This window comes from Hyla sarda, chromosome 4 (assembly GCF_029499605.1).
Source record: "Hyla sarda isolate aHylSar1 chromosome 4, aHylSar1.hap1, whole genome shotgun sequence".
NCBI classification, from domain to species: Eukaryota; Metazoa; Chordata; class Amphibia; order Anura; family Hylidae; genus Hyla; species Hyla sarda.
The window spans coordinates 281833227-281848016 of NC_079192.1; the positions used below are offsets into that span (position 1 = coordinate 281833227).

General features: G+C 47.2%; 1 protein-coding gene across 2 annotated transcripts in view; it reads left to right on the forward strand.

Moving 5' to 3' along the window:
- Positions 1–14790, forward strand: part of CEP290 (centrosomal protein 290) — a 222731-nt gene that overhangs the window by 91499 nt on the left and 116442 nt on the right. For both annotated transcript variants that reach the window (XM_056574395.1, XM_056574396.1), the window contains exons 20-21: positions 8769–8933; positions 10854–11003. In XM_056574395.1, the coding sequence (XP_056430370.1) occupies positions 8769–8933; positions 10854–11003 (315 nt within the window). The remainder of the gene's footprint in view (positions 1–8768; positions 8934–10853; positions 11004–14790) is intronic.

Consider the following 14790-nt stretch of genomic DNA (forward strand, 5'->3'; position numbering starts at 1 on the left):
TTGTATAATGATCTGATTGCTTCTCAGCATAATATCTAAAACTAACAGGTTGTTAGTATACATTTTTGATCAAAAATTACAAGTCCACTCACCACGTCAAGGCCACCTATTTAGAGTGGGTCCCTAACATCCCTAGCATAAAATGGCGCAACACCGGGCGGCGACCACCACCACCGCGACACCAATGCCCACAGGGGGGAACGACCCACCGGCAGAGCGGCCCCAATGCCACTCAAACCAGTCTATGGGCTGCACCCCCCCGCAGACACGGCGCCACGGCAGCATCGGACACCGCACAGCACCACACCAGTGTGAACAAGGTGTAATAGCTCACTTACCATGCTCTCCCAGTCAGACTGGGAGGCTGCTAGGAAAGAAATGTCCCATGTGTAGCTAACTACTACTTATATAGGGTTGGGCTGAGGGGGTGGGGAAGAGTGCAGACAAATGTTCAAACAAAAAAACTAAAAGAGGGGATAGAAATCACAGTGTGAATTCGGGTAGAAAAACAGACATGGTGCACATCTACAATCTTGTATAATGATCTGATTGCTTCTCAGCATAATATCTAAAACTAACAGGTTGTTAGTATACATTTTTGATCAAAAAATACAAGCCCACTCGCCACGTCAAGGCCACCTATTTAGAGTGGGTCCCTAACGTCCCTAGCATAAAATGGCGCAGCACCGGGCGGCGACCACCACCGCCGCGACACCAATGCCCACAGGGGGAACGACCCACCGGCTGAGCAGCCCCAATGCCATTCAAACCAGTCTATGGGCCGCACCCCCCCCCCCCCCCACGCAGACACAGCGCCACGGCTGACTGGGAGAGCATGGTAAGTGAGCCATTACACCTTGTTCACACTGGTGTGGTGCTGTGCGGTGTCCGTTGCTGCCGTGGTGCCGTGTCTGCGGGGGGGTGCGGCCCATAGACTGGTTTGAGTGGCATTGGGGCCGCTCTGCCGGTGGGTCGCTCCCCCCTGTGGGCATTGGTGTCGCGGCGGTGGTGGTCGCCGCCCGGTGCTGCGCCATTTTATGCTAGGGACGTTAGGGACCCACTCTAAATAGGTGGCCTTGACGTGGCGAGTGGGCTTGTACTTTTTGATCAAAAATGTATACTAACAACCTGTTTGTTTTTGATATTATGCTGAGAAGCAATCAGATCATTATACAAGATTGTAGATGTGCACCATGTGCACCATTTAGAGTGAGATGTTGAATCAACCGTAGGGTCCATTACTGTATTATAATCCCCACATAATAGCAAAGCACCCCAGGGGGACCTGTTGACTAAGTTCAATAGACGGGACAAAAATCTAATTTGACCTGTGTTAGGGGCGTAGAGGGATACAATAGTCAGACGCACTTCATTCACCATGCAGCGCAAAATAATAAATCTACCCTTGGGGTCAGACACTGCCTCCTGGAGCTGAAAGGAAACGGTATTCCTTATTCCTATCAGTACTCCTCTAGATTTTGCAGAATGGTGAGAATGAAAAATATGGGGGAAACCTGTTTTTTTTTTTTTAATACGGTATGCATCCACGGAGAGAAGATGCGTCTCCTGGGCACATATAATATCGCAACGCGGAGACCCAACCCCCAGAAATGCAACCGCTTGTGAGGGACATTGAGGCCATTGACATTCAAACTAGCTAACTTTATCACCATTGCAATCAGTCACAAAAAAGATATCATATCTTGCAATCAATAATAAGAAGGAGAGGTGGCAAGCCCCCCAGCCAGCACGCGCCCCCTCAGATAATACAGGTAAGGCAACAAGAAAAAATTGCTTAAACTAAGAAAACATTAAACAAACACATAAACAGTCATTAGTGCATGGTACCTTGGGAAGGAACCAGCACTGCATGGAGGGCAACAGTCCACACTGAAACCGGATAGGAACAGGTCCCGAGTGGGGCCCCACACCCGTAATTAGAAAGTCAATAATTACCACCAAAGACCGATCAGGACACAGTCCACTCTCTTGCTAGTCGGGCCCTAGAAGCAACCGATGAGGGACGATCTGGAGGCTCCAGCTCTAGGTTCCAGCTTTGCAGGAGCGTGCGTCCCTCCTCCAGGCTTCTGATCACATTTATGGCATCACCTTTTTTCACCAACAAACGAACCAGAAACCCCAATGGTACGCTATTTTTGCACACCGCAGAACTTGTGTCACTGGTTGAAGCTGACGTCTTGCTTGTTATGTGGCAGCAGACAAATCCGTATAAACAGCGATGTGATGATAAGGAGCCGGCAATCCGCCTTGTCTACGGGAGATCTCCATTAGCTTTTCCTTTATGGTGAAGAAGTGGACACTAGTGTTGAGCGGCATAGGCCATATTCGAATTCGCGAATATTCGCGAATATATGGACGAATATTCGTCATATATTCGCATATTCGAAATATTCTCATTTTATTTTCGCATATGCGAACATTCGCGTATGCGAAAATTTACATAGGCGAAAATTAACATATACAAAATTAGCATACGCGAAAATTCGCATATGCTAATTTTCGCATATGTGAATTTTCGCATGCCAATCTCATACAGTAGTATTAGAGCCTTCTTTACATCACACAAGCTGGAAGCAGAGAGGGATAATCACTGTGATGTGTACTGTGAAAAAAAAAAAACGAATATTCGTAATTACGAATATATAGCGCTATATTCGCGAAATTCGCGAATTCGCGAATATGCGATATTCGCAAATAATATTCGAATTGCGAATATTCGCGAGCAACACTAGTGGATACCTGCTAGTATGTCCCTCGGAGTTGTATCAGGTTGGTGTCATGGGTGGGGAACACGGTGGGCTCTGTCCAACTCTGCTTCCTGAGCTGTGCAAGATGGTAACACTACTTGTATTAGGGAATGAACATAGTCAGAAATTTCCGCAGGAGTGATGGATTCAGGTACGCCACGCAACTTAATATTGTTACGGCGACTCCTATCCTCAAGATCCGCCACCTTTGCTCTGAGGGTAGCTACTTCTTCCTCCAACTCAGTGTATGAATTGATAAGGGTATTATGTGAAGTAGAGAACTCTTCAAATTTATTTTCCAAATGGTCCACTCTCTCCCCCAAGTCCTCAATGGAGGCCCTGACTGGCGCTACAACAGCATTCATATCAAGCAGGACTGTGCGGCGCAGAATCACCAGCATTGATTTCATTGAGACATTAGTAAGGGCTTCTCCTGTAACTGCAATTGCGTCCATAGCCTCATCTCCTGCACTGGCCTGCACTGTAATGGGGTCCAATGCCTCCCCCCGACACCGGAGAGTGAGAAGGGGTTGCGCCTTGAGAGTCCCCAGATTGCTACTGTAGGCCTCCGGTAAGTCCTGCTGCATAGGCAGATTGTCAGCAAGGGATAGGGCCGCAGCTGTAGAGGGAGAGCGAGGCAGGGATCTAGGTGAGCGCTGCGGCAGTGCCTCCGGGGGAGACATCTGGTGAAGCTCTGGGTTAGAAGCCATTCTTCGCGGCGGGGTATGCTTACTGTTGCACACGTCCTGATCAGGAGCCTGATCAGGAGGATCAGGGGAAGATAAGTTGCACTAATGTGTTGCTTATGTGGTACCAGATGTACAATTTTGTGAGCAAAATTTTCTAAGGTTGTGTGAAAACTTCTCTCAGAGTATAGTTTTATAGACATACAGTGCATAGTGAAAGTATTCGGGCCCCCTTGAACTTTTCGACCTTTTGCCACATTTCAGGCTTCAAACATAAAGATATAAAATTATTTTTTTGTGAAGAATCAACAACAAAGGGGACACAATCATGAAGTGGAATGAAATTTATTGGATATTTCAAACTTTAACAAATAAAAAAACTGAAAAATTGGGCGTGCAAAATTATTCAGCCCCTTCACTTTCAGTGCAGCAAACTCTCTCCAGAAGTTCAGTGAGGATCTCTGAATGATCCAATGTTGACCTAAATGACTAAGGATGATAAATAGAATCCACCTGTGTGTAATCAAGTCTCCGTATCAATGCACCTGCACTGTGATAGTCTCAGAGGTCCGTTTAAAGTGCTGAGAGCATCATGAAGAACAAGGAACACACCAGGCAGGTCCGAGATACTGTTGTGGAGAAGTTAAAGCCGATTTGGATACAAAAAGATTTCCCAAGCTTTAACCCCTTAAGGACATAGGGCGTATCCATACGCCCCCGTTTCCAAGTCCTTAAGGACCGAGGGCGTATGGATACGCCCTGAGCATTTCCGGCCCCCGCCGCTAGCCGGACCCGATGACCCGGAATTACTGGCTGATCGGGGCCGTCAGAGACGGCCCCGAACAGCCAGAGCCAGCAGGGGTGAGGTGGCACTGGTGCCACCTCACGATCGCCCTGATTCGTCGGCCGGATTCCCGGCCGACCAATCAGGGCGCCTGCTGCGGGTGTCACTCCCGCAACCCGCTCCGCCCCTCTTCCGGAGGACGTGAGCGGGTGCGGGAAGACGACCCCCGCTGCTGGGGACACCGATCCCCGGCGTCCCTGTTGGCATCGGGGCCCCAGGAGCGACGGCGGCGGCGAGGGACTGACCTGTGCGGTGGCATCGTGGAGCAGCAACAGGAGGTGAGTGACAGCCTCCTGCTGTTGCTTAGCAACAGCTACCAGCATGCAAAAAGGGCATGCTGGGAGCTGTAGTTATGCAACAGCAGGAGGCAGACCACCACAACTCCCAGCATGCCCTTATGGGCATGCTGGGACTTGTAGTTTTGCAACAGCTGGAGGCACATTCTTTCTATGGAAAAGTGTACCTTCAGCTGTTGTATAACTACAACTCCCAGCTTGCACAATCAGCTAAAGTGCATGCTGGGAGTTGTAGTGGTGCATCTGGTGGTTGCATAACTACAACTCCCAGCATGCCCGTTGGCTGTCAGTGACTGCTGAGAGTTGTAGTTTTGCAACAGCTGAAGGCACACTGAGTTAAGTAGCAAACCAGTGTGTCTCCAGCTGTTGCATAACTACAATCCCCAGCATCCCCAGCCAATGTAGTATGCCTCCGGCTGTTGCATAACTACAAGACCCAGCATGCCCTTCCGCTGTCTGTACATGCTGGGGGTTGTAGCTTTTGCAACAGCTGAAGGCACACTGGTTTGCAAAACACTGAGTTTGTTACCAAACTCGGTGTTTCACAACCTGTGTGTCTCCAGCTGTTGCAAAACTACAACTCCCAGCATGCACTGATAGACCGTACATGCTGGGAGTTGTAGTTTTGCAACAGCTGGAGGTATTTCCCCCCCACCATGTGAACGTACAGGGTACACTCACATGGGCGTAGGATTACAGTAAGTATCCGGCTGCAAGTTTGAGTTGCGGCAAATTTTCTGCCGCTGCTCAAACTGCCAGCGAGAAACTACTGTGAACCCTCCGCCCGTGCGACTGTACCCTAAAAACGCTACACTAACACAAAATAAAATAAAAAGTAAAAAACACTACATATACACATACCCCTACACAGCCCCCCTCCCCAATACAAATGAAAAACGTCTGGTACGCCACTGTTTCCAAAACGGAGCCTCCAGCGGTTGCAAGACTACAACTCCCAGCATCCACTGATAGACCGTACATGCTGGGAGTTGTAGTTTTGCAACAGCTGGATGTTTCCCCCCCCCCCCCCCCCCGCCCCAATGTGAACGTACGGGTACACTCACATGGGCGGAGGATTACAGTAAATATCCGGCTGCAAGTTTGAGCTGCGGCAAATTTTCTGCTGCAGCTCAAGCTGCCAGCGAGAAACTACTGTGAACCCCCGCCCGTGCGACTGTACCCTAAAAACACTACACTAACACAAAATAAAATAAAAAGTAAAAAAACACTACATATACACATACCCCTACACAGCCCCCCTCCCCAATAAAAATGAAAAACGTCTGGTACGCCACTGTTTCCAGAACGGAGCTTCCAGCTGTTGCAAAACAACTACTCCCAGTATTGCCAGATAGCCACTGACTGTCTAGGCATGCTGGGAGTTTTACAACAGCTGGAGGCACCTTGTTTGGGAATCACTGGCGTAGAATACCCCTATGTCCACCCCTATGCAAGTCCCTAATTTAGGCATCAAATGCACATGGCGCTCTTACTTTGGAGCCCTGTCGTATTTCAAGGCAACAGTTTAGGGTCACATATGGGGTATCGCCGTACTCGGGAGAAATTGGGCTTCAAATTTTGGGGGGGGGGTTTTCTGCTATTACCCTTTTTAAAAATGTAAAATTTTTGGGAAAACAAGCATTTTAGGTAAAAAAATAAATTATTTTTTTACATATACAAAAGTCATGAAACACCTGTGGGGTATAAAGGTTCACTTAACCCCTTGTTACATTCCCCGAGGGGTCTAGTTTCCAAAATGGTACGCCATGTGTTTTTTTTTTTTTTTGCTGTCCTGGCACCATAGGGGCTTCCGAAATGCGGCATGCCCCCAGAGCAAAATTTGCTTTCAAAAAGCCAAATGTGACTCCTTCTCTTCTGAGACCTGTAGTGCGCCAGCAGAGCAATTTTCACCCCCATGTGGGGTGTTTTCTGAATCAGGAGAAATTGGGTTTCAAATTTTGGGGGGTATTTTCTGCTATTACCCTTTTTAAAAATGTAAAATTTTTGGGAAACCAAGCATTTTAGGTAAAAAAAAATTATTTTTTTTACATATGCAAAAGTCGTGAAACACCTGTAGGGTATTAAGGTTCACTTTACCCCTTGTTACGTTCCCCGAGGGATCTAGTTTCCAAAATGGTATGCCATGTTTTTTTTTTTTTGCTGTCCTGGCACCATAGGGGCTTCCTAAAGGTGACATGCCCCCCAAAAACCATTTGTCGCTCCTTCCCTTCTGAGCCCTCTACTGCGCCCACTGAACAATTAACATAGACATATGAGGTATGTGCTTACTCGAGAGAAATTGGGTTTCAAATATAAGCAAAAATTTTCTCCTTTTTATCCCTTGCAAAAATAAAAAAATTGGGTCTACAAGAACATGCGAATGTAAAAAATGAAGATTTTGAATTTTCTCCTTCACTTTGCTGCTATTCCTGTGAAACACCTAAAGGGTTAATACACTTACTGAATATCATTTTGAATACTTTGGGGGGTGTAGTTTTTATAATGGGGTCTTTTATGGGGTATTTCTAATATGAAGACCCTTCAAATCCACTTCAAACCTGAACTGGTCCATGAAAAATAGCGAGTTTGAAAATTTTGTGAAAAATTGTAAAATTGCTGCTGAACTTTGAAGCCCTCTGGTGTCTTCCAAAAGTAAAAACTCATAAATTTTATAATGCAAACTTAAAGTAGACATATTGTATATGTGAACCCAAAAAAAAATTATTTTGAATATCCATTTTCCTTACAAGCAGAGAGCTTCAAAGTTAGAAAAATGCAACATTTTAATTTTTTTCATCAAATTTGGGGATTTTTCACCAAGAAAGGATGCAAGATACCACAAAATTTTAAAAGTTAAAGTAGAATATGTCACGAAAAAACAATCTCGGAATCAGAATGATAACTAAAAGCATTCCAGAGTTATTAATGTTTAAAGTGACAGTGGTCAGAATTGCAAAAAATGCTCTGGTCCTTAAGGTGAAAAAGGGCTTGGTCCTTAAGGGGTTAAACATCCAAAGGAGCACTGTGCAAGCGATAATATTGAAATGCAAGGAGTATCAGACCACTGCAAATCTACTAAGACCTGGCCGTCCCTCTAAACTTTCAGCTCACTGATCAGAGATGCAGCCAAGAGGCCCATGATCATTCTTGATGAACTGCAGAGATCTACAGCTGAGGTGGGAGACTCTGTCCATAGGACAACAATCAGTCGTATACTGCACAAATCTGGCCTTTATGGAAGAGTGGCAAGAAGAAAGCCATTTCTTAAAGATATCCATAAAAAGTGTCATTTAAGTTTTGCCACAAGCCCCCTGGGAGACACACCAAACATGTGGAAGAAGGTGCTCTGGTCAGATGAAACCAAAATCGAACTTTTTGGCAACAATGCAAAACGTTATGTTTGGCGTAAAGGCAACACAGCTCATCACCCTGAACATTCCATCCCCACTGTCAAACATGGGGGTGGCAGCATCATGGTTTGGGCCTGCTTTTCTTCAGCAGGGACAGGTAAGATGGTTAAAATTGATGGAAAGATGGATGGAGCCAAATACAAGACCATTCTAGCAGAAAACCTGATGGAGTCTGCAAAAGACCTGAGATTGGGACTGAGATTTGTCTTCCAACAAGACAATGATCCAAAACATGAAGCAAAATCTACAATGGAATGGTTCACAAATAAACATATCCAGGTGTTAGAATGGCCAAGTCAAAGGCCAGACCTGAATCCAATCGAGAATCTGTGGAAAGAACTGAAAACTGCTGTTCACAAACGCTCTCCATCCAACCTCACTGAGCTCCAGCTGTTTTGCAACGAGGAATGGGCAAAAAATTCAGTCTCTCGATGTTCAAAACTGATAGAGACATACCCCAAGCTACTTGCAGCTGTAATCGCAGCAAAAGGCGCTACAAAGTATTAACTTAAGGGGGCTGAAAAATTTAGCGTGCCCAATTTTTCAGTTTTTTATTTGTTAAAAAAGTTTGAAGTATCCAATTAATTTCGTTCCACTTCATGATTGTGTCCCACTTGTTGTTGATTCTTCACAAAAAATGATCTTTATGTTTAAAGCCTGAAATGTGGCAAAAGGTCAAAAAGTTCAAGGGGGCCGAATACTTTCACTATGCACTGTAGATGCAATTGAATTCTAATAATTGAAATTATAATCAATCTTTACAGGCTTTCGAGACAAAGAATACCAGCGGCATATTTGATGTCGGTGTACATCTGAAAGCTCAAGTTGATCAACTCACTGGTAGAAATGAAGAGTTAAGGCAGGAGCTGAAAGGATCAAGAAGAGAAGCTGCAAATGTTTCAAACCTATTGGCTAAAGCTAATGAGAAGGTAGGTCCATGTGTACATCGAGATGGTAATATGTACCAAGGGATATGCAGCTAACGTTTCTAACCAATTTTTTACCATTTCTAGTATTGAACATCTGGCTTTTTCTTTTTGTACCATATAGTTTCATATTTGAGAAATACCGTATATACTCGAGTATAAGCCGAGTTTTTCAGCACGATTTTTCGTGCTGAAAACACCCTCCTCGGCTTATACCCGAGTGAACTCTCCGCCCTCATTGGTCTTCAACCTGCGGACCTCCACATGTTTCAAAACTACAACTCCCAGCAAGCCCGGGCAGCCATCGGCTGTCCGGTCTTGCTGGGAGTTGTAGTTTTGAAACCTCTGGAGGTCCGCAGGTTGAAGACCACTGCGGCCTTCGACATCATCCAGCCCCCCCTCTCACCCCCTTTAGTTCTGTACTCACCTCCGCTCGGCGGGACGTTAGGGTGCACTGGTCCGGTGCTGCAGGACTGTCCAGTGGGGAGGTCGTCCGGTGGAATAGTGGTTCCGGGCTGCCATCTTCACCGGGGGCCTCTTCTCCACGCTTCGGGCCCGGCCCCGGAATAGTCACGTTGCCTTGACGACGCAGAGGTACGTTCATTACCAACGCCCCTCTGCGTCATCGTCAAGTTAAAGCCTCTATTCTGGGCCCGAAGCACGGAGAAGAGGCCCCCCGGTGAAGATGGCAGCCCGTAACCACTATCCCACCTAACGACCTCCCCACCGGACAGTCCTGCAGCACCGGACCAGCGCACCCTCACTACTTTTGAGAAAGCCCGGTCCACGGGCGAAACGTTAGTTCAGGAGGCAATATTTTAATATCGGTATTCCCAGCGGCACTATAAATATTGGTACCTTTCAGCAGTGTCACAGTGTTCCGCTGCGACTGAGAGGCGCGGTTGCGCTACCAGTAGCGGTACACTGATAAACTGCTTATTTGGTCTAAATGACAAGCAAATTTGCATTTAGGTGCACGCACTTGGGCTGGCCGGATTTTTAATCCAAACCCCCCCCCCCCTTTTATTTCTTCACTGTATATACCACAAGCACTTTAAGTTCCTCGTTTATACAAGAATAAATAAAAGCTAAGTTTTAATAAGACTGTAGGCAGTCTCTAGTTTAGGGCAGTTCTGAGGGGCTTGTCCCTAAAATTGTGATATATATTATTTGCCCTGAGACTCCTAGGGGATCAATTTGGTGGTGTTAAATTAGGGGCCTCGGCTTATATTTGGGTCGGCTTATACTCGAGTATATACGGTATATGAGAGCAGTGACTAGAAATAATAAAAGCAATAAATGTTTTCTTAGGTTTTACATTTTGCAATATATCTGGCAAATCAACCCTTTTTGCTTCCAGGGATGTTGGACATTTTGCACCTCTGGTAGCCAGGACAGTTTTAACGCTTTTGATATATACAAATAAATTGTAATTTACAAAGTAAAAATACATTCAGACACCTTTTAATGACAATCATAATTATAGTAATAATAATAATATTTATTTATACTGCTCCAGCATATTTAACACCACTATATAATGCAGAGAATACACATACATAAAAAAAAAAAAAAAAATTATACAGACCCCCAGAAGTTATTCATACATCAGAAGTGAGGGCCCTATTTGCTTGAAAATAGGGTTAAGACAAGGCCAGAACTTGTCTTATGTATACAATTGTCCTTTTATTTATGCCTTAATTATGCTTATACTTTGTGTAGTGGCAGTTCTGCGCTACATCAGCCTTAACTCGTAGTAGTAGGAGCTAAGGCCATAGTACCCCAGTGCCGCCACTTTTTTATTTTTTTATAACCTAGTACATGATCTTATCACTAACTTTGTTCTGGTGCACTTCTGGTTGCAGCCTCACTAGAAAAAAAAAGTTTTGCTTAAAGATGCATGTAATGTGTAATTTTTCCTAGATTTCACACCTTGAAAATGAAATCTTGCTCCTTCGTCAGTCAGAAGGGGCAAACATTGTGTTCAAAGCTATAAACCTTCCTGAAGGAATGTCTCTGTCCAGTACCAATCTCATCAATTCTATGAACGAATATCTTTTGCATCTTCTGCAGGTAGTGTATAAGAGTATTTTCACATGTCTTGCTTTTCTGTTGTCTTTTTTTGAAAAAATCTGTTCCCTGCCCACCTACGCATAATGGACCGCTTTCTGTTTATATTGTGCATAGGCAAAAGCTCATGAATATCTGAGACTACTAGTGTCACCAGGTTTGTGCTGCCCTCAGATAGAGCATGCTAAATCTGGTGACAGAATTTTTTTACTGTAAAAAGTGTAGGTCACATGTGTAACTTGTGGCTTTACATGTGTCCGTAAGTATTAGGTTATGTTATTTTTTTAAAGGAAGAAAACCTTCAAAAATGGTCTTCAGACATATCATAGATATGTTTGAAGATCATTGGTGGAATTTATGAGCTTAAGTTGGGCCAGGACTTGTAGTCATAATACAGATGTAAAAATGTGGCCGTGTTATGTCAACTTAAAGTGGTTGTCTAATGGGCATCTGAAGTGTTCCTGGGGCATTGTAACACTCATCAGACCACCCGCAACATGATTGCGGGGATCCAATATGTCAAGATGACGGCCAGATGCTTCATTACTTCCTCCGTGCCACTTGGCCGGGATCTATATGCATAGTCTGCTTACCTCTTACTGGTAAGTGCTATGCCAATGCAAAAAAAAAATACCAAAGTCCAAAATTGCTGATTTTGGTCACATCACATCCTAGAATAAAATCAATAAAACATCAGAAAGTGACATAGACGCAAAAGTAGTACTGATAAAAACTAGAGATCACTGCACCAAAAATGAGCCTTCATATAACCCTGTAGACCAGTGCTAGGGGCACCCCTTGCAAAAAAATCTTTTTGCGTGGCACCCCTACTGAATAATATTCGACATGTGACAAAAAATGGCTAAAAAGAAGCAATATACAACACCTATATATCTGTTAGCTATGTAGATTACAGTGCTGCTATATGCAGGACTCACATGTGATGTCTTCTCTGATCAGAGTTGTTCACTTATCTTTTTCCTCTCCATATGGCCTGGACCGTCATGATGGTTTCTTCCAGCCACAATCTTTACCTCAGAAGCTGCAAAAAGAAAAACCTATTAGGCTCCGCTCTTTTCCAGCATAATCCTATCTTTTTTCCCACAAATACCTCCAGTCTCACACACACAGTGCCTCCAGCAGCCTCACACAGTGCCTCCAGCAGCGTCACACACACACAAACACACACAAATACCTCCAGCAGCCTCACACACACACAGTGCCTCCAGCAGCCTCACACACAGACACACACACTAATACCTCCAGTCTCACACACAGTGCCACCAGCAGCCTCACACACACACACACACACAAATACAAATACCTCCAGTCTCACACACAGTGCCTCCAGCAGCCTCACACACACACACACACAGTGCCTCCAGCAACCACACTCATGTATACAGTGCCCCAGCAGCCTCACACACATGCACACAATGGCCCCAGCAGCCTCGCACACAATGGCCCCAGCAGCCTCGCATACAATGGCCCCAGCAGCCTCGCACACAATGGCCCCAGCAGCCTCGCACACAATGGCCCCAGCAGCCTCGCACACAATGGCACCAGCAACCTCGCACACAATGCCCCCAGCAGCCTCACACACAATGCCCCCATCAACCTCACACACACACACAATGCCCCCAGCAGCCTCACATACACACACAATGCCCCCAGCAGCCTCACATACACACACAATGCCCCCAGCAGCCTCACATACAATACCTCCAGCCTCCCCCCAAATGCCTCCAACCTCTATCCCCCACCCACACAATACTTCCAGCCTCCCCCCAAATGCCTCCAGCCCCCCTCTCACAAACAATGCCTCCAGCCTCTCCCACACACAAATACCTCCAACCTCTTTGAAATGCCTCCAGTCTTTCACCCACCCACTGCTTCCATTCACCCCCACTGCCCCTGCTTCCATTCACCCCTACCCTACTTCCATTCACCCCCCATCCCCTCACCACTGCTTCCATTCACCCCCATCCCCCTGCCACTGCTTCCATTTACTCCCCACCCAGCCACCCATATTTGCCACTGCTTCCATCCACCCCGCAGCCACCCATCCCCCCATGGCCACTGATTCCATTCACCCCGCAGTCATGCAACCACCCTGTCCCTCCTTCCATTCACCTCCACCCGGTCCTGTCTTCTATTCACCTCCACCCTACCCCTGCTTCAATTCACCTCCACCCTGCCCCTGCTTCCATTCATCTTCGCCCCGCCCCTGCTTCCATTCACCTGCCACTGCTTCCATTCACCCCCAGCCTCCCTGCCACTGCTTCCATTCACCCCCCCCAGCCACCCTGCCACTGCTTCCATTAACCCCACAGCCACCCATCCACCCCGCCCACTGATTCCATTCACCCCGCAGTCACGCAACCACCCTGTCTCTGCTTCCATTCACCTCCACCCTGTCCCTGCTTCCATTCACCTCCACCCTGTCCCTGCTTCCATTCACCTCCACCCTGTCGCTGCTTCCATTCACCTCCACCCTGCCCCTGCTTCCATTCACCTCCACCCTGCCCCTGCTTCAATTAACCTCCACCCTGCCCCTGCTTCCATCCATCCTCACCCTGCCCACTGCTTCCATTCACCCCCAGCCACCCTGCCACTGCTTCCATTCACCCCCCCATCCCCCCGCCACTGCTTCCATTCACCCCCCCCCATCCCCCCTGCCACTGCTTCCATCCACCGCGCAGCCACCCATCCACCCCGGCCACTGTTTCCGTTCACCGCCACTGCCCCTGCTTCCCTTCACCCCTACCCTGCTTCCATTCACCCCCTATCCCCCCTGCCACTGCTTCAATGCAACCACCCTGTCCCTTCTTCCATTCACCTCCACCCTGTCCTTGCTTCCATTCATCTCCACCCTGTGCTTGCTTCCATTCACCTCCACCCTGTCCCTGCTCCCATTCACCTCCACCCTGCCCCTGCTTCCATTCATCTCCTCCCTGACCCTGCTTCGATTCACCTCCACCCTGCCCCTGCTTCCATCCTCACCCTGCCACTGCTTCTATTCACCCCCATCCTGCCACTGCTTCCATTCACCCCCAGCCACCCTGCCACTGCTTCCATTCACCCCCAGCCACCCTGCCACTGCTTCCATTCACCCCCATCCCCCCACCACTGCTTCCATTCACCCCCATCCCCCCTGCCACTGCTTCCATCCACCCCGCAGCCACCCATCCACCCTGGCCACTGATTCCATTCACCCCGCAGTCACGCAACCACCCTGTCGCTGCTTCCATTCACCTCCCACCCTGTCCCTGCTTCCATTCACCTCCACCCTGACCCTGCTTCCATTCATCCTCACCGCGCCCCTGCTTCCATTCTCCCCCAGCCCCCCTGCCACTGCTTCCATTGACCCCCAGCCACCCTGCCACTGCATGCATGCACCCCCCATCCCCCCCCTGCCACTGCTTCCATTCACCCCCCATCCCCCCCCACCACTGCTTCCATTCACCCCCCCCATCCCCTCTGCCACTGCTTCCACTATTTTCACGAGCCTGTATGGAAGAATTGCTCACTCTGATTGGTTTGCTCCTACATTCCTCCCTGACGTTGCTACTATATAGTTCCTGGTTGGTGAGCAGAGTTTAAACTGCTTTTGAGTTTTCTAGTACATTGGGGGATATTTATAATACCTGTCTAGAGGAAAAGTTGCCCATAGCAACCAATCAGATTGCTTCTTTCATTTTTCAGAGGCCTTTTCAAAAATAAATAAATCTCCCCCCCCCCCATAGCCCATGCAATGTTCCCTATGATAGACATTATTATGTCACAAAAA